Source organism: Panthera onca, chromosome D1 (genome assembly GCF_046562875.1).
Source record: "Panthera onca isolate mPanOnc1 chromosome D1, mPanOnc1 haplotype 2, whole genome shotgun sequence".
Classification (NCBI taxonomy): Eukaryota; Metazoa; Chordata; class Mammalia; order Carnivora; family Felidae; genus Panthera; species Panthera onca.
This window is the reverse complement of record NC_138348.1, coordinates 99013771-99036995: the sequence shown is the minus strand read 5'-3', so window position 1 is coordinate 99036995 and position 23225 is coordinate 99013771. Positions and strand designations below refer to the sequence as shown.

Below are 23225 nucleotides of genomic sequence, written 5' to 3'. Positions count from 1 at the left end.
GCAGGTAAGGCAGGCGGCAGCCACTGGTGAGAGACCCCTAGAAAAAGGAAGTTCCGGGAGAAAATAACCGCCCTCTACCGCCAACCCTGGAGAACTGGGATTTGATTTTATTTCACAGGCTGATTTGCTGAAGCCGCTATTCACTTAATGCCATTACTAGGCCTGGTTCCTTACCTCTGCCTGGTGCTCAGTCTGTCTTTTTCTTTTCTTTTCTTTTCTTTTTCTTTTCTTTTCTTTTCTTTTGGTTTACTTAGAGAGAGAGAGAGAGAGAGAGGACAGAATGCAAATGGGGGAGGGGCAGAGAGAGAGAGGGAGACACAGAATCCAAAGCAGACTCCAGGCTCTGAGCTGTCAGCACAGAGCCCAACACGGGCTCAAACTCACAAACCACGAGATCATGACCTGAGCCCAAGTCGGACGCTTAACCAACTAAGCCACATAGGCGCCCTGTCTTTTTCTCTTTAAATGTGTATTTACTTATTTTGAGAGAGGGCACTCGCAAGTCAGGGAGGGCAAGAGAGAAGGAGAGAGAGAATCCCAAGCAGGCTCCACACCGTCAGCGCAGAGCCTGACATGGGGCTCCATCTCACAAACCATGAGATCATGATCGGACCCAAAATCAGGAGTTGGATGCTTGACTGAGCCACCAGGAGCCCGTCTTTTCTCTTTCACATTACAGAACAGCAGGACAACCTGAAAGATACAGCATTTTATTTGCAAAATCTTTGCCAACTAACTTGAAGAATGAAAGAAAATAATTCCGTCGCTATCTCAAAAAGAACATCTTTTAAGCTTCCCTCCCAACCTGAGCACCCTGGAATCCCAGACATTCCAATCCTTCTGTTCTAACTCAAATCCCCACCATGGCATAGATGCATAATTCCCGTGGGAAGGAAACCTGAGACAGGCAGAAGCCATTTAAGGAACGCGCGCTGTTACTTTCCGGCAGAGAGGGCAGCAGGGAGCACACGTCCCTGAGTCAGGCAAGGACGCCACGTGGCTGACGGCCATCTCTCTTCAGCCAGCACAGCCTTGCAACAGCGTGACCTGGGGGGGCGTCTCAGCTGAAGATCAATGTCTCTGCATCTCCAGCTTGGGAGGCGGAGTTGGACGGAGGGGTGAATGCCTTCTTGCCTTCAGCTAGAGCTTTAAAATGCTGTGAGGAAAGAGGAGAGGGTACACGGAGTTTGTGGTACATTGGCTGCTATATCTGAGCAAGAACTAACCTCTTTACCACCCGTAATGCTCCAGTTTTTTCTAGGTTCCATTTCAGAACAATTCCTTGGTGCTGTTTTTGAAAAACAGCTAGAAATCTGCCCCGCCTCCTTCAAAGATGAACCCCTCTCCTGTCCTGCTTCCATCCGTTAGGCCACATGGTTGTCCCACAAGGAGTGTCCTTGGTAGACCCTCACAAGCCTGGCCACGCCAAAGGCCCACAGCCATTCCGCCCGCCTTCCTGTGAAAGCCCAACCCTCCTGCTTGCTGCTCTTTTAATGACAGAGAAGGGTGATGGTAACTCCAGCAGAAACATCTTTGTCAAAGGATCCTTCCCTTGTCAAAGGACACATCACAGCCAACTCGGAGGAGTGGAGACTATAATGATCCTCGCTGCAGCTTAAAGCACTTTCTAATGCTAGCCTCACCTGTGAGTTCTTGAATTCCGAGTAGAGGGAAAAGAGCAGGTGTAGGGATTGAATCCGACTCTTGTAGACAGGGATGTCGAGGATGGCTGAAATCAAGAACTCCCGTGAGCAGAACCAAACAAAACCGGGAATTATCTGTTTAGAATAGCCAAGGCCCTCCCAGATGGGACGTGTTACTATGCCTCTGGGGGTTAAACACCTGGCAGGGAGTCACCTAAGCCCAAATACCACCTTCAATGCTGCCAAATAGTAAACTGGCTTAAAGCGAGGGCCGTAACTCAAGATGCTGTCTTCCGAGAGTAAACAAGCCTTTTCGAAAGCCCACAATGTATTCATCCAGAAACGGAACCGGGAAGGGATGGGGGAACTTACCACAGATCATGTCAATGTACTCTGCCAGGCTGCAGTCGATCTCTGCCGTGGGCAGGCTCACCTAGGAGGAGCGTGGGACGGACCAAAGTCAGAGGCTGAAGCTTCAGCGGGGCCAGCACCCCTCCCTCTCTCTGAAGGAAGAGAGCTCCCAGCATAAGGCACGTCATGGGCCGAACTGTGCTCCCCCCAAATTCCTATATCGAAGCTCTAACAGCCAGTACCTCAGAATAGGACTGCACTGGAGACACAGTCTCAAGAGACATAATGAAGCTAAAATGAGGTCATCAGGGTGAATCCTAAGCCAGTAACTGGTGTCCTTATAAGAAGAGCAAATCAGGACACAGGCACACACAGAGGGAAGACGGCCAGGAGAGAGGCCCTGGAAGAAGTCAACTCTGCTGACAACTTGACCTCACACTTCTAGCATCCGGATGTGGGAGAAAATAAATTTCTGTTGTTTAAGCCACCCAATCTGTGTCATGAAAGCCCTGGCAAACAATACAATGTGCTTTTTTCCCTCTGATCAATAAAATGAGATTGGTGACATTCGTTAACCATAGTGGATGATCTAACAGGACCAAAACAAAAAAATACACTGCCATGCTATCTTCCGGTGTGTATTTGTGAGGAAGGGGCTGATCCCAGGCCACGGCCAAGTATTTATGGCTACTTGGTGTTATAATGCCTAATGGGCATGGAACACTATAGGAACAGAAAAAATGGAATATGACAGATGAGGTGATAGGCTTTGGGTCTAAACAAGTCATACTGTAAGTTTAAAAACCATTGGCTCTGTAAACAGTTTTTGTTCTTTTTTTTACAAGAAATCAGAGTGTAGGTAGGTCTGCAATTTCCTGTTTTCATTTAACATGTCATTGATATTTTCTCCTATCAGAGTAAAATAAAACCAAATAATATTCTACTGTGTAAGTATTTCACCAAATAAATGTACTACAGTCTATTCAGTTCCCTAATCAGACATTTTTCCTCAGCTACAGCCTTAAAAATGCTCTGAGGGGGGCGCCTGGGTGGCTCAGTCGGTTGAGCGCCGACTTCGGCTCAGGTCACGATCTCGCGGTCCGTGAGTTCAAGCCCCGCATCGGGCCCCTGTGCTGACAGCTCAGAGCCCGGAGCCTGTTTCAGATTCTGTGTCTCCCTCTCTCTGACCCTCCCCCATTCATGCTCTGTCTCTCTCTGTCTCAAAAATAAATAAACGTTAAAAAAAAAAAAATGCTTTGAGGAAAGAGATTGTTTTCAAATTCTTGGCTTTTACCACTGTTCCTCAATAAAATAAATATTTACCTAAAAACTCTGTCGTCACAGAGCTTATAGGGAGTTTTGATAGGGAGAAACAAAAACCGAAATAAGTAAGGCATACAGTATGTCAGAAGGTGAGTGTTAGAGAAAAAGCAGGGCAAGGGGGTGGCGAACGTTGTATGGCTGGTGTGGCCATTTTAAATATGATAGCCAAGGAATCTGTAAATTGTGTTTGCTCAGTTTCCTTTTCTTGATATAGAAGAGCTCTTTGCTTGGACAGTAATCCAATATATAATTTTTTTCAGTTCATCACTCTTTAACTTTGTTTAATGGTAAGTACCGGTACTGAGAACTTTTTATTTCCAAATCTAAAATGTCACATTTTCCCCATTATGACTTTGAAGTTTTTTTTAAATGTTTTTAACGCTTTATTTATTTTTGAGGGAGACAGCGTGTGAGCAGGGGAGTGGCAGAGAGAGAGAGAGAGGGAGACAGAGAGGGAGAGAATCCCTAGCAGGCTCCACACTGACAGCCTCTGATGCAGGGCTCAAACTCACAAACCGTGAGATACTGACCTGAGCCCAAACCAAGAGTCAGACGCTTAACCGTCTGAGCCACCCAGGCACCCCTTAGTTTTTCTTTATCCCATTATGTTTTTCTTTTATTTTTGAGAGAGACAGAGTGCGAGCAGGGGAGTGGCAGAGAGAGAGGGAGACACAGAATCCAAAGCAGGTTCCAGGCTCTGAGCTGTCAGCACAGAGCCTGATGCAGGGCTTGAACCCACAAACCACAAGATCATGACCTAAGCCAAAGTCGGACACTAAAACACTGAGACAAAAAGGTGCCCCGATTTTTAAGATTCTTAAAAGCAAAAGAAATAAGACACAAAAGAGTGTGATTAGATTTAGACACACACAAAATAGGCAAGCATGATCCATACTGTTAGAAATCAGGACAGTGAGGGGCTTCTGGGTAGCTCAGTTGGTAAAGCATGCAACTCTTGATCTTGGGGTTGTAAGTTTGAAAAAAAAATGTTTTTTAATGTTTATTTTTGAAAGAGTGAAAGAGAGAAACAGACGTGAGTGGGGGAGGGGCAGAGAGAGAGAAGGAGACACAGAATCTGAAGCAGGCTCCAGGCTCTGAGCTGTCAGCACAGAGCCGCCCAACGTGGAGCTGGAACCCAGGAACCATGAGAGCGTGACCTGAATCAAAGTCGGATGCTTAATCAACTGAGCCACCCAAGGCACCCCTAAGTGGCTGTAATTTTAAACCTCACATTAGGTGTAGAGATTACTTAGAAAAAAATCTTTAGGGGCACCTGGGTGGCTCAGTTGGTTAAGCATCCAATTCTTGATTTTGGCTCAGGTCATAATCTCACAGTTATGAGATCAAGCCCCATGTCAGGTTCTGCACTGGGCATGGAGCCTGCTTGAGATTCTCTCTCTCCTTCTCCCTCTGCCCCTCCCGCACTTGCACTCTCATGCTCGCTCTCTAAAACATATGTGTGTGTGTGTGTGTGTGTGTGTGTGTGTGTGTGTGTGTGTATATACATATGTATATATATATATATATATATATATATATATATATATATATTTCAAGAAAAAAAATTTAAAAAATACAGGAAGAGAGCAAACACTGGGCACTTGAGTAAATGCTACACTTTCATGGCCCCTGCTCCCTCCACTTACCTTGCCCAAAAGCTCTTCAAATTCTGGGGACCATTCCTGCATTAGCGTGTCAATATCAGGCATGGGCCTACAAACACAGAGGTAAATATGAACAGGAAACGAGGACAGGTAACGGGTAACATCAGCAACCTCTGGGTCATGAGATTCTAGGATGAAGGAAGGTGGTCAGTCAGCCACATGAGGATTTCAGGCTGGCCGGATCCACAGAACCTCAGGTTGATCTGGTATGTCCTCAGCCTGTGGGCCCTCTTCTCAGAAGCAATGGATCCGCAAGTGGGGAAGGTCACCAGGGGTTCCTCTGGTGAAGAGTGTGTATTTCTTACCTGGTGTAGTGCACAGTCGCAGGGGGCTTAGAACGGTGTAATTCTGAGATGCTCTCAATCCATGTGTCAATGGCTTTGGGATTCTTCTCTGCATCTTCTAGGCTCTTTACTTTCATATGTTGCTAGAAAAATAAGGGGAAACCCTGGCTGATGACATTAAATAGCTCTCTTATTTTAACAGGATGGCTCATCATACCCTGTTGTTTCTTAAACAGCAGATAGCCGATGAATAGGGTAGCCTAACAGCAGCGAAGTGAAGATTAGAGGAACACCTGATAAAATTTTCTGGAGCCATGGGAAGGGGGTGGGAGAATAGGACAAGACTGACCACACTGAGATGGCATTTCATACCACTAGGATGGCTACGATTCCTTTTTTTAAGTTTGTTTGTTTGTTTGTGTGTTTATTTAGAGTGAGCGTGCATGTGGGGGAGGGGCAGATAGAGGGAGAGAGAATCCCAAGCAGGCCCCACACTGTCAGCATGGAGCTGGATGCAGGGCTCAAACCCATGAACTGTGAGACCGTGACCTGAGCCCGAGTTGGATGCCTAAGAAACTGAACCATCCGGGCGCCCCTAGGATGGCTAGAATTCAAAAGACAGACAATCACAAGTGTGAGTGAGGATGTGGAGCAACTGGAACTCTCATTCCTTACTGGTGGAATAGTAAAATGGCTCAGCCACTTTGTGTTTTGTTTTTTTTGTTTTTTTAAGTTTGTTTATCTTTGAGAGAGAGAGAGCACAAGCAGGAGAGGGACAGAGAGAGAAAACGGGAGACAAAGAATCTGAAGCAGCCTCCAGGCTCTAAGCCGTCAACACAGAGCCTGATGTGGGGCTTGAACTCATGAATCGCAACATCATGACTTGAGCCGAAGTCGGACACTTAGCCGACTGAGCCACCCAGGCACCCCAAAGGTGTGTTTTTAAATGAGATAGCAGTGATGTTTGTACATCTCTGTGAATACACTAAAACTCACTGACCTGTACAATCTGAAAGGGCGAGTTTCATGGTAAGTAAATTATATCACAATAAAACTTTTTAAAACTAGGGCTGGCCTGAAACCAAGCTACCCCTTTTGATAGTAAGTCAACTGCACAGATACCAGTGGGGCCTCTGGCCATCTCCAGCTGGGGCCTGGACTGGACTAGTATCTTACTGTGACATTGTGCTGTTTGGAATTCTCAGTCAACCAGAGAGAGAGCACTGTAGGGTCTGACTGCTTTGTAGAAGGCTCATCCAATACCAACAGGCCAAGGTTGTCCGGCTTTCCATCAGGACGTGGGACCTGGTTAAGAGAAAGGAAGAAAGAGGAAAAAATGGGGTTGGGCATACATAAAAAGGCCATATCTGTTGTTTCCAATCAGCTGAAGAGGAAGAACTCTTTCCGGTTCATCATTATTACTAGTATTAAAAAGCATGTTTGCATACCATGCTGTACTAAAATATGATCTACGGGGCGCCTGGGTGGTCCAGTCGGTTAAGCTTCCGACTTCGGCTCGGGTCATGATCTCATGGTCCGTGAGTTCGAGCCCCGCGTCGGGCTCTGTGCTGACAGCTCAGAGCCTGGAGCCTGTTTCGGATTCTCTGTCTCCCTCTCTCTGACCCTCCCCCATTCATGCTCTGTCTCTCTCTCTGTCTCAAAAATAAATAAACGTTAAAAAAAATTAAAAAAATAAATAAATAAAATATGATCTACTACAAAACACATGATCTATAGTATCTTAAATATAAAGCTGATAATGAGGCAAATGAATGACAAATTTTTAACATATAATGGTAGAATGAAGTTATTACCTAATACAATGAATAGAATTTGGAGAGCAAGATTAAGAACGCCAATGAAATGAAGAATGTATATGAAGGCAGCCAGTGCTATCCAAGGAAATTAGTGGAATTGTTAAGAGTAAGAGAGGGGTCAGAAGAAACACCTAAGGAGTCATTTTTAGGATGTTTCGACTGTACCTTTAGGAATGCGTCAATATCCCCAACAGCAGGGATAAAATCAGGAATGAAAGGTTTCAGTTTGTGGTCCAGGTCGATCATCTGAGGGGTGTATCTAGGAGACATTGCCAAGGTTAGGTGGAGAAAGTCAGAGAAACGAACTTTACTGTTCAGGTTAAAAAATCTAAGGAGGATAGCCCCATTTCAGACTGGAGGTAGGAAACGGGTGGGGAGGTCATGGGGGGAAGGGCCTGGCGCTCACCTGCTGATATATTGGAAGAGTTCCTTAATCTCAGCCGAAACTGGCAAATGTTCATAATCTGTAGGATCATAGGCCCTGTGAAAAGGAAAATATGGTTCGAGGTGGCCAGAGAAGAGCAGACGTGGCTGAGCCCTGGTTCAGCCCCCTCCTCACTGACCACAGACTCCCTGACTCTGAACTTTGTTTCTGCCCTGCCCACAATTGCCCTTCCTGGGTGGTTCACAAGGCAACTTTAGAATGGATCATAATTAGCTTGGTTATCTCTGCCAATGAAGAAGAAAGAGTCGCAGAAAATGGAAAACAATTGCTAAACATTTTAGAATGAAGCATACATTTTGTTTCCCTTTTTTGAATGAAAGGGATGGAGAGAAAATATGGTATGAGATTGCAATTTTTTAAAATTCAAGTATAACTGACAACATGAGACTTCAATTTCTGACATGAAAATAATCTGTCCCAAGAAAGACAAGAATTTTTACAAAGATGCTTTTAACAGTGGGCACCTGGGTGGCTCAGTCAGTTAATCTTCTGACCCCTGATCTCAGCTCAGGTCTTGATCTCAATATGAGTTCAAGCCCAGCCTTGGATTCCACGCTGGGCCTGGAGCCTACTTAATTAAAAAAAAAAAAAAAATGTTTTTAACAGTGTTTATTTAAGAATTTTTTCAATGTTTGTTTTTGAGAGAGAGAGAGAGAGTGAGCACGAGAGGGGCTGTGAGAGGGGGACAGAGGATCCGAAGCAGGCTCTGCACTTTCAGTACAGAGCCCAATGTGGGGCTCGAATTCACAAACCATGAGATCATGACTCGAGCCGAAGGCAGACACTTAACCGACTGAGCCACCCAGGTCCCCCTTAACAGTGTTATTTATACAGGTAAAAAATTAGAAACAAAATACCCAATACTTGAGAGATGGTTAGGCATGTCAATTTGAATGTTTAGTAGTTATTATTATTTTTAATTTTTAAGTAAGCTCTACACCCAATGCGGGGCCTGAACTCACAACCCAGAGATTGAGTTGCATGCTCTACTGACTGAGCCAGCCAGGTGCCCCCAAATATTGTATAGTTATTAAATACAGAATATAGGAAATGTATACAGTAAAACAAAAACAAAAACCGATAGAACACATTAATTATAATTAAGTAAAATGTAATAAACATTGGCAAAGTACATAGGTGACTTGAAAAGTTATTAACAAAGGTCTGAGGGTAGCTTAGCAAAAAACAGAAATATATCATTATTGTTTTAATGTTCACTTATTTACTTTGAGAAGGAGAGCGAGAACCCCAAGCAGGCTCCACGCTGACAGCACGTGCTGATGCGGGGCTCCATCTCACGAACCACGAGATCACGACCTGAGCCAAAATCAAGACTTGGGTGCTCAGCCGACTGAGCCACCCAGGTGCCCAAAACTAAATATATTATTGACTTGAAGTTTCCATTTCCCCAGATTCTATAATTTATGAAAGCAGGATATGATCATGAAGTAAGCTGGGAAACATGAAAAGTCAGTCTGGGATTAAACTTTTGCCTCATTTGCTTAGTGTCTACCTGTGGGTGGATAGTCCACAGGTAACTTTTTATTAAACTGCTTGATTTAATAAGTGATACATACAGATGATATAAAAGGAAAGGCAGAAAATGTACAAAGTGAAAAGTTATGGCTCACTTCCACCCTTGTCCCCTTGCCACCATGTTCCCCTCCCCAAAGTAATCACTAGGATTACTTTCTAGGGTTTCCTAGAAATAGTCTACGTAATATTCGTTTTATACCCTAGTAGCACAGCGTAAACACTCTTCTATACCTTTTTAAAATTTAACACTGATGGGCGCCTGGGTGGCGCAGTCGGTTAAGCGTCCGACTTCAGCCAGGTCACGATCTCGCGGTCCGTGAGTTCGAGCCCCGCGTCAGGCTCTGGGCTGATGGCTCGGAGCCTGGAGCCTGTTTCCGATTCTGTGTCTCCCTCTCTCTCTGCCCCTCCCCCGTTCATGCTCTGTCTCTCTCTGTCCCAAAAATAAATAAAAAACGTTGAAAAAAAAAATTTAAAAAAAAAAAAAAAAAAAAAAATTTAACACTGTCTCTTGGAGATTGTTCTTTATGGTGCACAGAGTGCTGCCTTATACTTTTTAATGGCCAGACAGAATTCCACTGATTGGCTACACCATCATTACTTTATCCAGTAATGGTATATGAAATGGATGGGCCTTAGAATCCACTTTGATTAAAACCTATAGGGGTGGGTCATGAATAATCTATCCCGAGGACTGGAACAGGGTGAGGTTTTTCTTTTGTTTTTGTTTTTTGTTTTTTTGAGAGAGAGAGAGAGTCAGAGAGAGAGGCAGAGGGAGGGATACAGAGAATTCCAAGCAGGCTCTGTACTCAGTGTGGAGTCCTACGTGGGCGGGGCTCGATCCCACAATGCTGGGATCATGACCTGAGCTAAAATCAAGAGTCTGACGCTCAAACCAAATGAGCTACCCAGGCGTCCCAAGAGATGTTTTTACTGAAACACCAGCCAGGAACACGTGCTTCAGTGTAGGGCTCCCAAGCACTTATTCTCTATCCATCCAACAAAGATCTGAGCCTAAACTAGAAACTCTCCTGTGCCTGTATGTTTTCCTTGCTGAACAGAATTGCTTGTGTATGTATATAAATGTTATTTTCTTGTTCCCAACATTAGAGCTCCTTGAAGGCAGGGACCACCTTTTATATTCACTCAGCAAATCCTCATGAAACCACCGAACCTGCAAACATTTCAGATAATGCAAGTGATGTCATGGGACTCAATGAGGCAGTGTGGCCGGAAGAGAAGGAAAACGCATTATGCTGGCTTCTGAGACACCTGAAAATCCTAAGCAGGATCAAAGGGAGATGCTAGAATTTCACTCCTAACTGATGTGTCTTCCTCCCTGGCTTGAGTGTCCTCAGCGAGGCAGGGCTTTCCTCACCCGTCCAGAGGGGCCCCGTGCTCTTCATCATCATCATCTTCATCAGTATCCGTCTCAGAGGAGTCGTCGTCGTCATCATCATCATTTTCACTGAAGCCCCGTTGAGGTGTCAGCTGCGAGGGCTTCTTCTTCTCCTGAGGTAGGGCAGGGTGGGCATAGAAAGAGCTACATAAAGAGAAGGTTAGTGTGCCTATGCCCCATTCCCTCCTGGTGCTCCCACACATACCCTCCCACCCGGCACCAAATGACCAGAGAGGGTGGCTCTCCCCAGAAAGGCCCCAAGGACTGTCGTCTTTTCCTGCTTGGCTGCACCCTGGGGCCTCACTTTCTATAACCACATTCGATTTTTCTCCTTGAGGCCTGGGTATAGATTTTATCCAGTAGATATCTATTTTACCTTTTACTTAGGAGACCCCCAGTCAGCTCCAACTCTAAAAGTTAGAGACTCTTGAAGGAGAGGAAGGCAACTCTGATTAGTTATTTTGGAAGGAAATGAAGACAGATGAAGTTGGAAGACAATTTTAGGGGAATCTTAATACTCACAAAGCTCACGGGGAGGAAATCTAGTGTTTAATTTGCAAGACTGCCCAGAGTAAGCTGCTAATAACTATCAAAAGGATCAACTCCGTCCCCAAATTCTAATCAGCAGTTCCAGAGACTATGGGTTTTTCACTTCCACTCAGTCACACTTCTCTTCAGTGGGTATTGGACCTGCCCACAGTCCCCGTCCCTTCCCCCCCGAAGTCAAATGCAACGACTATATGTTATATCTCAAGATAAGAGACTCTTCTGTCCTTGGCATTACAACCTACCTTTCCGAGCTTCTGGTTCTCTAAGTATCATCCCACACTCTCAAGGGTATGAGGAGTCCAGTTTTGGCACTTGCAGGGGCATTTGGGACAGGGTCCATGTCTTTGCCTCTGTGGCCTGGAGCCTGTGGCATGCCCTCACTTAGGACCCGAAGGATGACCGACTGGTCCCCTTTAAAAGTAGGTTTGGGGGCACCTGGGTGACTCAGTTGGTTAAGCGTTCGACACTTGATTTTGGCTCAGGTCATGATCTGATAGTTGTGAGATCAAGCCCTGTGTTGGGCTGTGTGTGCTGAGCATGGAGCCTGCTTGGCATTCTTCCTCTCTCTCTCTCTCTCTAAATATTTTTTTTTAAATGTTTTATTTATTTTTGAGAGAGAGAGAGAGAGAGAGACAGAGAGACAGAGCACGAGTGGGGGAGGAGCAGAGAGAGAGGGAGACACAGAATCCGAAACAGGCTCCAGGCTCCGAGCTGTCAGCACAGAGCCCGACGCGGGGCTCGAACCCACGGACCGTGAGATCGTGACCTGAGCCGAAGTTGGACGCGTAACCGACTGAGCCACCCAGGCGCCCCTCTAAATATTTTTTTAAAATAAATAGTAGGTTGGGCATCCGACTGGGTGGCTCAGTCGGTTAAGCGTCCAACTTCGGCTCAGGTCACGATCTCACGGTCCGTGGGTTCGAGCCCCGCGTCGGGCTCTGTGCTGACAGCTCGGAGCCTGGAGCCTGTTTCGGATTCTGTGTCTCCCTCTCTCTCTGCTCCTCCCCCACTCGTGCTCTGTCTCTCTCTGTCTCAAAAATAAATAAATGTTAAAAAAAAATAATAATAAAAATAAAAATAAAATAAATAGTAGGTTTTGAGGGGCACCTGGCTGATTCAGTCGGTAGAACATGAGACTCTTGATCTCGGGGTTGTGAGTTTAACCCCCTCATGGGGCATACAGCTTACTTAAAAAAAAATAACAATAATTAATTAATTAAAAAAATAAAAGTAGGTTTTAAAAAAAAAAAGTTTATTTCTTTTGTGAGAGAGGGAGAGGGTGAGGGAGCGCGACACGGGGCTCAGTCCCACGACCGTGAGATCATGACCTGAGCCAGTATCAAGAGTCTGATGCTCAACTGACTGAGCCACCTAGATGCCCCTAAAAGTAGGTTTCGAAAGCTTGGCTTCCATATGCCATATGGCTTATGCCAAGGTTAACAAATGTTTGGTTCCAGTTTTAAAAATTATTTAACGTTTCTCTTACAGTCAAGCAACTATTGGCATATAAAACTGTGACATATTACAGAACATCAAAAATGCTTTTGGTCACAGGTTCCTGTAGGCGTAACACAGAATTATTATATATAGATAAAAATATATTTTAACTAACTGTAATATGTGTGTGACAAATGGCACCCAGTTGCAGAATTTATTCAATGACTGTGCTTTATTGGTATACAATAGATAAGGGTCTCCTATAGTGTTTTTTTTTTTTTTTTTTAACATTTATTTATTTTTGAGACAGAGCATGAACGGGGGAGGGGCAGAGAGGGAGGGAGACACAGAATCCGAAACAGGCTCCAGGCTCTGAGCTGTCAGCACAGAGCCCGATGCGGGGCTCGAACCCACGGACTGTGAGATCGTGACCTGAGCCGAAGTTGGACGCTTAACCGACTGAGCCACCCAGGCACCCCTAGTGCTCTTTCTTAACTCAAAATCTGCCAAAGCAATCCCTCATCACACAGGAAGTAGTTTGGCAAAGGCAGCTTTTTAAGAACACTAATGGCCAATTTAAAGGTTATTAAAAATAACCTCTCTGATTCTAGGTGCACACTAAATTAAAAAGATAAATTGAGTCCTGAATGTTGGTCACAGCATGATGAAGGCTAGAAAAATTTAGGGTGAACATGTAAAACTAGGAGGCCAAATTAGGAAAACTGCTCACTTTTCTTTTGTCTGCTTCTTCAAAGCTATGTTTTGCAAAATCTCTGATCTAAAGGCAGAGGGCTTCCTATGCCACAGACAGATGCCTAAAAAATTACTTTGTGGGTAAGATGTTAAAACAGCACACTAGTCACCAAGTGGAACGGCTTTATTTTTCTTAATAATTTATTTATTATATTTTTTAGTAATCTCTACACTCAACTTAAGGCTCGAACTCACAACCCCGAGGTCAGGAGTTGCGTGCTCCTCCAACCGAGCCAGCCAGGTGCCCCAAAGCAGGTCTACTTTAAAATGTGACCTTGCATAAAAAGCTACACTTTCTACAATCAGTCTATATTACTATAGCTTTTTGCATTACTTCAAATATCCTTCTTCACTTGTTTCAAAGCTCCTGTTCTTGAAGGATAATCAAAAGGTAACTAACCATTGGATCACGTGCTAAGGCTGAACACAATGGCTGTGCAGGAGAGCACGTGTGCACCTGTAGGGTCCTGCCTAGAGCTGGAGGCATCTTGCCATCTTTCTTTCGGAAACAGAGCAATCCTCCAGGTTCACAGAACCAACAACAAAGTGACATCTGGGTCTTAAAACTTCAAAACTAAAGTCTCTTTCACAAAATATTGGCAGTATCACAAATGTTGACAACGAACAGATACCTAGACCAATAATTCCAAACTCGCTTTATCATAAGAATTACTTGGGAGTGCTTGCTAAAAATATAAATTCTCAGGCTTTTACCTTCAAGATCCTGATTCAGTAGTTCTGGGTGGGGACTGGACATCTGTATTGTTAAGGGTAAGTACTCTAGTTGATTCTCACTGTCCGTAAAGTTTGCAAAAACAATGCCTATATTATATGAAATATATGAAATATATATATTCCTCACCAAAAAGTCAGCTGTAATAGTAGGCTTGACTCCAGAAGGAAACAATTTTTTTTTTTTTTTTTTGAGAGAGAGGGTGCAAGTGAGCAAGGGGCAGAGAGAGAAAATCCCACAAGGGGCAGACAGAGAGAGAAGCGGGGCTCACCCTCAGCGGGGCTTGTGTTTTTACCTGAAGCAGGGCTGAAACTCACGAACCATGAGATCATGACCTGAGCTGAAGTCAGATGCTTAATGACTGAGCCACCCAAGCACTCTGAAGGAGTCAAAATCTTAAGGCTCTTTGCTGATTTTCCTACATGAGCTCAAAGGTATCCAACCCAAGCCCTGGAGGTGAGTAGTCAAGAAATGTTTACTGCTGGGGTGCCTGAGTGGCTCAGTCGGTTAAGCATCCTGACTCTTGATTTTGGCTTAGGCCATGATCTCACCGTTCATGAGTTTGAGCCCCGCGTCAGGCTCTGCGCTGACAGCTCAGAGCCTGGGGCCTGCTTCTGATTCTGTGTCTTCCTCTCTCTGCCCCTCCCACCAATTCCTGTGTGCTCTCTCCCTCTCTCAAATATAAGTAAAACTTAAAACAACAACAAAAAAAGACATGTTTACTATTGACCTACTGTCAGCCAGACTACTGACAACTCAAAGTCCCCAAGAAACTGTGGGTCATACTATACCTTGTTATTTTCCTCTTCATACTCATCACTGCTGTTGTCAGCCATAGTCTTGTCAGGAAGCTGGGCAGAACCACGAAGTCCTTAGAAGAAAAGTTTTCCTTTTAGGTTAGTAATATGATCTTTAAAGACAAATATTTTTGGTTTATAGTATGTTATGCTCTGCTTTATGGCTAAAGGACAGAAGTCTGAATTCTAGTCATGGCTTTGTCAACTCAATTCAGGATATATATACTAAGCATTAGTGTGCATAAGGCATTAGGTTAGACATTATACTAGTGGATTATCTGCTGTTACATAAATTATATACAATCTGCCCTTAGTTTACACACTGGGAAGGCCAGGAGTGAAGAGCAACTCTATGGCTTGAAACTCTTAGCCTGAGTCTCAGTATTCCCACATCTGAAGGAAGGCAGTGACATCCATCACTCAAGACCGTTACAAGGATCAAATGACAAAACTCAGGTGAAAGGAATTGACCCAGCTCCTGGCAAGTAATAGTCACAAATATGAACTGAATCAGGGTCCAGAAAAGCAATAAAAATATTCTGAACAATTAAAAGTATAACCAGATATAAGATAGTAACTGGCATGGAAACCATGTTCAATGATTTCTAAATCAAATTAAGCCAGGGGCACCTGGGTGGCTCAGTTGGCTAAGTGTCCGACTTCGGCTCAGGTCACGATCTCACCGTTGGTGAGTTTGAGCCCCACATTGGGCTCTGTGCTGACAGCTCTGAGCCTGGAGCCTGCTTCGGATTCTGTGTCTCCCTCTCTCTGCCCTTCCCCTGCTCATGCTCTGTCTCTCTCTCTCTCTCAAAAATAAATAAACACTTAAAAAAATGTAAATCAAATGAATGCCAATTAAACACCACTTTTCAGCCTGCTACCTTGCCCAAACTGAAAACAAATTGTAATGTCAACAGCCAGCAAGATTATAAGCATGCTCAAGTCAAAAACCTTGTCTAGGTATATATATATCCCCAAAAGATTGAAAGCAGGGACTCAAAAAGATACTTGGACACCCGTGTTCACAACAGCAGAGTCACAATAGCCAAAAGAGGGAAAAAACCCAAGTGTTCATCGATAGACGAGTGGATAAACAAAATGTGGTTATACCTACAATGGGATATTATTCAGCCATAAAAAGGAAGGAAACTCACACGTGCTATAGCATCAATGAACCTCGAAAACACGATGCTAAGTGAAATAAGCCAGACACAAAAGGACAACTATTGTATGATTCCACTTTTGTGGAGCCCAGAATAAGTGAAGTCATAGACACCAAGTGGAACAGAGGTTACCAGGGGCTGCCAGGGAGAGGGGAATGGTGAGTTATTGTTTAACGAGTAGTTTCTCTTCGGGATGATGAAGGAGCTCTAGAAATAGACAGTAGAGATAGTTACACAACAATATGAATGCACTCAATGCCACCGAATCGTACACTCAAAAATGATTAAAATGGCAAATTTTATGTTAGGTCTATATACCGCCACCCCAGAGGTCATCCTTGATTCCTAACTCAAGAGCCAAACCCAATCCATCAGCAAGTAGCTTGTATTTTCCTCTCCTCTCTACGCTCCCCTTCCTCACCACCTCTGGGTCCCTATGGCCTCAGCTCGCCATTGCAACAGGAGCCTTGGCTCCCTACTTACCTCCTGCCTGCCTGCCTTGGATACCACTCCTTCCTACCACACGCTGGTCTCCTTCAAGGCCTCAAACGAACCCAAACTCCTTTTCACGTTTCACTTGCTTCTTCCTTTTCCTGCCCCACTTCTCCTCAATATCTGGATTTTTCTCATCTTTCAGTCTCAAATGTCACCGCCCCCTCAGGTCTTCCCTGACCCCCCTATCAAAAGAAGATCCCACTCCTCATCATTATCCTCTGTAACATCACACTCTTTGCCTCCAACAGTGCACTCACCACATTTGTCATTATGTCTGTTTGTCCATTTGTCATCTGTCTCCCGTGATTACGAGCATCGAATGGCAGGGTCAGTGTCTCTTTTAATACTGTATACCTAGTGCCAGGCAGAAGGCTGACACACAGGAGGCATTCAAACCATGTGTGTTGACTAAATGAGGGGGTCAAGTCCTGTTAACACGTTCCACTGAGATTTTGACTGGGATTGCAAGTTAAGGGCAGGTTACTGGAGCATCTTCAAAACTGTGCAAAAACAGTTTTGAGAAGTTAAAGCAAACAGACAAACGTGAATCCCTGGCCGACTGTGAGCAGAGCCGCAGCACCAAGCCACTGGAGATAGGGAACACTGGTCAGGTTGGAGGAAGACCCTGCATCTGGGGGGCTGGGTTTTCTCCTCCCTTAACTAGTTGGAAATGATGGCCAATTGTTCGCCAAACTGGACTCTGAAAGCCAACATTTGCTATTACAGTAAAACAGGAACTTCTTGGAGACATTCACGAATCCATCCTGCTCTTTCGTTCTGAGAGCTATTTCCTTCCTCTCCCATCCTTTCTTACCTTTGGGTCTGGGGGTTGGAGGATGAATACTTGCAACCTCTTCAGAGTCGTTCATCTCTAGACGCTCATCGTAGGTCTGGTTTTCTACAATTTTGGTCTAGGTAAAAGGAGACATAATTACATAGCTCGCATCACCGGATGCGAGCTGATTCCAAACCAGTAGTGGTTCCTCTTCCTTACCCAAGACACAAGTTTTACATGAAACCTTTACCCCCATTCAAATTTTCCTTGGCTTCTTGGCCCAAGTCAAGCAGTTAAATCATTCTGCTGCAGCTCTTGTTTAGGAACTGCTGGCAGGCTGGCTGAGGATCGAGGGAATCGTGGAGGGAAACGACAGCCAACTGAGGGGACCAGCTCCCCAAAGCTGTAACATGCACGCACACGGGCACAACAGTATTTGTCTTAAGAGGCAGCTCTCTCCTTATGGTCACTTTCCCCCAAGGCTGTTGGGGTGTCGGGGCTGGGGGGAGGGAGCCAGGGGGCTGTAGAGGTTCTAAAAAGACTTCTGTCTCTGGGGTCCCCTTGTTTACCTGCAGAGAGGGTAAACTCCAGTTTCTCAGTCCCATCCAATAATCCCAAGCGCATCACCCCCATCTCTACCCCCTGTCTTGAAGGTCGGACCCAACTGAAGTTTCTTGGGGAAGTAAAGGAAGCCGAATGATAGCTGGTGGCGTGAAGGAAGAGAAGTAACGGTTGTCACGGAGATGGGAAGAGATGGGGGGATGGAGGGAAGGGGAGTCCTCTTAGATTCCTCCCGGGAGGGAGAAAGGGACTTCTCTTTCTGCTAAGGTGAGTACGAATTACCTGTAGCCCCTCTGAATCCGTCTCCTCTATCTGGAAAGAACCCCAGCCTACGGCCGGAGTCTCACTCCAATATCAGACGAGGCCACTTTCGGGCTTCGACTTGGAGCTGCCTGCCTTGTTGCCAGTCGCTAGGAGGCAAAAAAAAAAAAAAAAAAAAAAAAAAATCGCGAGACTTGCTTCCGCTCTCGTGAGACCTACTCCCCTCGCGCTTTGCATCTCTCCCGGCAGCGGAGGTTCCGAGGAGGATCTGGAGGGTTTTGCGTGAAGCCTCTCTGGGCGGGCTAGTCGCCTGTTTTTCTATGGTTTCAGTAAATGCGTCTGTGGCGGCATCTAGCGACCACGGCTGGCAGAGCCGGCTGATGAGTATCGGTTCGTACAGTTAGCCCTCCAATCTGGAAACGCTGTGTACGTTTCTCCCGCTAGAACAAGGCAATTCGTTCTAAATCGGTCTAATCGGAATTGAGGCTGACTCTCGAGGCAGTATTCCTCGAAGCACCTTGAATGTGCTTTTATAGCACTTGTATCACATTAGAGTCCGTCCCCTCCACAGTGTCTCATTGCATGGGACATGCTTATACCAAGAAATCGTTCGTTATTTATATGCGATTCAAATTGAACCTAGTTTCCTATATTTTTATTTGCTGACGACTGAGCTTCGTTAGGGCGTTGCATAACTTAGGCACTTTTATTTTAACGTTTATTTATTTTTGAGACAGAAAGACAGAGCATGAACGGGGGAGGGGCAGAGAGAAAGGGAGACAGAATCGCAAGCAGGCTCCAGGTTCTGAGCTGTCAGCACAGGGGCCCGATGCGGGGCTCGAACTCACGGACCGCGAGATCGTGACCTGAGCCGAAGTCGGACGCTTAACCGACTGAGCCACCCAGGCGCCCCCCTTAGGCACTTTTAAAATGAGCGTTGGATGGGTGAATGAGGAATGATTAACGAAGACGTAAGGGATAAATATTTCAAAATCATGGACGTATTTAATCTGGGGAATCAGTGGGGTGCCTGGGTGGCTCAGTCAGTTAAGCGGTAACTTCGGTTAAGTGGGACTTTGGCTCAGGTCACCATCTCTCCGTTAGTGGGTTCGAGGCCCCCTTAGGGCTCTGTGCTGACAGCTCAGAGCCTGCTTCAGATTCCGTGTCTCTCTCTCTGCCCCTCCCCTGCTCGTGCGTGCGCTCTCTCTCTCTCTGAAAAATAAACAAACATTAAAAAAAATTAATTTGGGAAGTCAGACAGAGGGTGAGAAAAACAGAGAAAAGAATATTGGAAACTGACCCTGAAAACCTGCCAGACAAAAGCAGGAAAGTGGCTTTAAAAAGGAAAATGAGAGACACTTCTGGCCAAAAATGGAACTGCAAAATACTTAAAAATTTTTGTGTCCTCTGTTATTGCTAATAATAATGCATATGTATTATTGAGCACTCCCCACGCAGGAGCACTCAGATTATATAGTCTTATTTATTAATGGATTATCTAACTTCACAACCTTTTGAAACAGATGTTCCTGCCAATTGAGAGATTAGATCATCGAAGTTTAGGAGAGTTAAAATTACTTGCCTAGACCCAGCTAGTAAGTGGTCAAAATGGGAGTCAAACGCGGGTCAGTCCGACTTCTAAATCCCTGCTGTGAACCATTATGACATACTGCCCCTAAGGCACTCCTCAGAAAGCTGTTTGCAAGGGTGCTTTTCTTATACAGTTTAATTTAGCTAATGTTGTATTTCCAAAGAACGCGTCAGTTTGTCTTTGCCGCACTGCCCTTTTGCACTGCACTTCGGTGGTCCGTATGGAAGATCCCCAAAAGTGGCCACAAGAAAACAATAATTCCAGGCAAGATTTTTTACTATTTTTAAATTAAGAATTTGCCTTTTAAAAAATATGGTTTTTATAACCAAAATTAAAAAATACAGTTTGACTTACATCCCTCCAGGGATGTAAAATAAGTTTAAAAAAACTTTTTTTTAAAAAAAAAACTTTAAAAAAAAAAAAAACTTTTTCTGGGGCACCTGGGTGGCTCAGTTGGTTGAGCGTCCGACTTTGGCTCAGGTCATGATCTCGCGGTCTGTGAGTTCGAGCCCCGCATCAGGCTCTGTGCTGACAGCTCAGAGCCTGGAGCCTGTTTCAGATTCTGTGTCTCCCTCTCTCTCTGACCCTCCCCCATTCATGCTCTGTCTCTCTCTGTCTCAAAACTAAATAAAACGTTAAAAAAAATTTTTTTTTAAATAAAAAAAAAATTTTTTTTTAAACTTTTTTTAAAAAAAACTTTTTTTAAAAAAAGTTTTAAAATATGTGAGCTTTGGGGCGCCTAGATGGCTCAGTGGGTTAAGCATCCGACTTCAGCTCAGGTCATGATCTCACAGTCTGTGAGTTCAAGCCCCGCGTCGGGCTCTGTGCTGACAGCTCAGAGCCTGGAGCCTGCTTCAGATTCTGTGTCTCCCTCTCTCTCTGCCCCTCCCCTGCTCATGCTCTGTCTCTCTCCGTCTCAAAAATAAATAAAAAAAACTTAAAAAAAAAATGAAATATGTGAGCTTTGTAAAGATTCTGCCAGAAAGCCACTAGTGATGAAACTGCAGCAAGAGTGAGTATTCTATAATGCAGGGTTTAAGGGCACAGGTTCTGAAGTTGAGCAGCCTTTGTTCGAATCCTGGCTTTGCTACTCTCTAGTCCCAACACCTGTGGTAGAATAGTTTTCCTCTTTGGACCTTGTAAAAGAGATTATTAGAGATCCTCTTTCACAGAATTCTTGTGAGGATTATTATTATTATTTTTAGGATTACTTATTTATTTTGAGAGAAAGAGAATGAGCACATGAGCATGAGCAGGGGAGGGGCAGAAAGAGAGAGGGAGAGAGAGAATCCCAAGCAGGCTCTGAGCTGTCAGCACAGAGCCTGACATGGGGCTCGATCCCATAAACCGTGAGATCACTACCTAAGCCAAAATCAAGAATCAGATACCTACCCACCCAGGTGCCCCTTATTGTTATTATTTTTGACACTGGCCGAAAGAGAACTTGTTATTACTTTTCTGTACAGAAAGTACAACAGCGTCCACTTAGTCCAGTTTGGTGGCCAATTCTTTAGCCTTTGCCTTTTCCAACTTGGCAATGTGAGCCACTGACTTTGGACCCACGATGTCACCTCCCCAGTGACAGTGGATCTCATCGTATCTGTTATTGTAATGGGTCCTGATGGCTTCCACCAGCTTAGCCGGAGCTCCTTGGTCTTCCAAGTTACCTGGCGTGAAGGTGACAGTGGTGCAGGCCTTCCTGTAGACCGGATGCCTCAGCCTGGCCTTGCCCTTGATAATGCAGTAGGGAACCCCTGTCTTAACAACACAGGGCTGGCAGGAAGAAGACCAGCTCAATGGAATCCACATCATGTGCTATCACCAGCAGCTTGTTTTCCACCAAGGTGGTGACGTTATTTTTTTTTAATTTTTCAGTGTTTTTATTCATTTTTGAGAGCAGAGTGTGACTAGGGGAGGGGCAGAGAGAGAGGGAGACACAGAATCCGAAGCAGGCTCCAGGCTCCGAGCCGTCAGCCCAGAGCCCGACGCGGGGCTCGAACTCACGGACTGCGAGATCGTGACCTGAGCCGAAGTCGGACGCTTAACCGACTGAGCCACCCAGGCGCCCCTAGATGTCGATATTTAATAGCCCTACTGCAGCCAGATGTATGAGGGCCATTTGACAAAGCAGGTGAGGTCCCTTTGGGGCTGGATGTCCTGTCCAGTGCCAAAGTCCCGGGACCTTTTCTCACACAGGGGACCGCCTTCTTGGCCTCCTGTTTCTTCACAACAGCAGGGGCCAGGGCCACCTTCTTCCTCTTAGCCTTCTTTCCTTTCGGCATCTTGGATGACTGGGGGAAAGAGACTCTCTTGAGGATGAAATGAGATAATCTGTGTGAAGAATTTAGAGTAAAACCTGGCTCGTTGTAAGCGTTCAGTAAGTATTAAGGAATAAACAAGAGGTAAAAAGGGGGCAGTGGCATCATGAGGAAACCGGGGTTTCAATCCTGGCTCTATCATTTACAGGCTGTTTGAGTTTGGGCAAGTGTTTAACTTCTTTGATCCTCAGTGTCCTTATCTGGATTGTTGTAAAGGACTAGAGATAATGTGCAAAGTACCTGACACAAAATAAACACTCAATAAAAGAATGCTGTTTTTCCACGGCTGCCGTGGATGAGTGCTGCAGAGTTGAGCTAGTAGTGTGGGACAAAATGATATAGGACGCAGGGAACAACTGCTGAATCAGGTATACTCTGAGTCTGACCCTTGGCATGGGAGAAATGCCAACAGAATCAGAAGACTGGATTTGAGTTTTATTTCCATTACGTACTGGCTTAGAACTTTGTGTCAATTTCCTAAACTTGTCGTCATTTTCTTCATCTATAAAATGGGCATAAGCCCTGCTTCTCACACACTTTTTTTCCCCTGCACACTTAAAAATTTTTTTTCAATGTCTATTTTATTTTTGAGAGGGAGAGAGAGAGAGAGAGAGAGCGAGCGAGCAGGTTAGGGGCAGGGAGAGAGAGACACACAGAATCTGAAGCAGGCTCCAGGCTCTGAGATGTCAGCACAGAGCCCGATATGGGGGATCAAACCCACGAACTGTGAGATCATGACCTGAGCCAAAGTCGACACAACACTTTTTAAAAAGATATGATTTAGGGGTACATGGCTAGCTCAGTCGGTAAAGCATATGACTCTTGATCTCTTGGTCTTGGGGTTGTAAGTTCAAACTCCATGTTTATTTAAAAATAAAATCTCAGGGCGACCTGGGTGGCTCAGTCAGTTGAGTGTCTGACTTCGGCTCAGGTCATGATCTCACAGTTCATGAGTTTAAGCCCTGCATCAGGATCTGTGCTCAGATGCCCTGTCTCCCTCTGTCTCTGCCCCTCCTCTGCTCGTGCTCTCTCTCTCAAAAATAAATAAACATTAAAAAACAAAAATAAACAAAATAAAGATACAACTTACAAACCACAAAAATTCACCCTTTTAAAGTGTACAATCTAGTTTTTAGTATCGTCACAAGATTGTGTAACCACCATCTCTAATTCCAAAACATTTTCATCACTTTAAAGAACAAACCTCCCTCCCCATTTCTTCCCTCTCCTAATCCCTTGCAACGCTACTTTCTACCTCTATGGACTTGCCTACCCTGGACATTTCCTATAAATGGAATGAACAGGTTCAGAGCAAGTCTTCCAATATAAGCTA

General features: G+C 44.9%; 1 protein-coding gene across 2 annotated transcripts; it reads right to left on the bottom strand.

The window, feature by feature from the left end:
• Positions 1–694: 694 nt before the first annotated feature.
• Positions 695–18159, bottom strand: IFT46 (intraflagellar transport 46). 2 transcript variants are annotated; one of them, XM_060604901.3, is made up of 12 exons: positions 18005–18159; positions 17201–17297; positions 14723–14802; positions 10439–10572; positions 7489–7563; positions 7248–7341; positions 6442–6570; positions 5287–5408; positions 4964–5030; positions 2016–2076; positions 1644–1729; positions 695–1156 (listed from the first exon to the last, which is right to left on the bottom strand). In XM_060604901.3, exons 2-12 carry the CDS (start codon positions 17253–17255, stop codon positions 1061–1063), a joined length of 999 nt encoding a protein of 332 aa, XP_060460884.1. In that variant the 5' UTR covers positions 17256–17297; positions 18005–18159; the 3' UTR covers positions 695–1060. The 2 variants fall into 2 exon arrangements, with proteins under 2 accessions (XP_060460884.1, XP_060460885.1); XM_060604902.1 differs by lacking the exon at positions 18005–18159 and having other exon boundaries at positions 14723–14782.
• Between the last annotated feature and the right edge of the window lie 5066 nt (positions 18160–23225).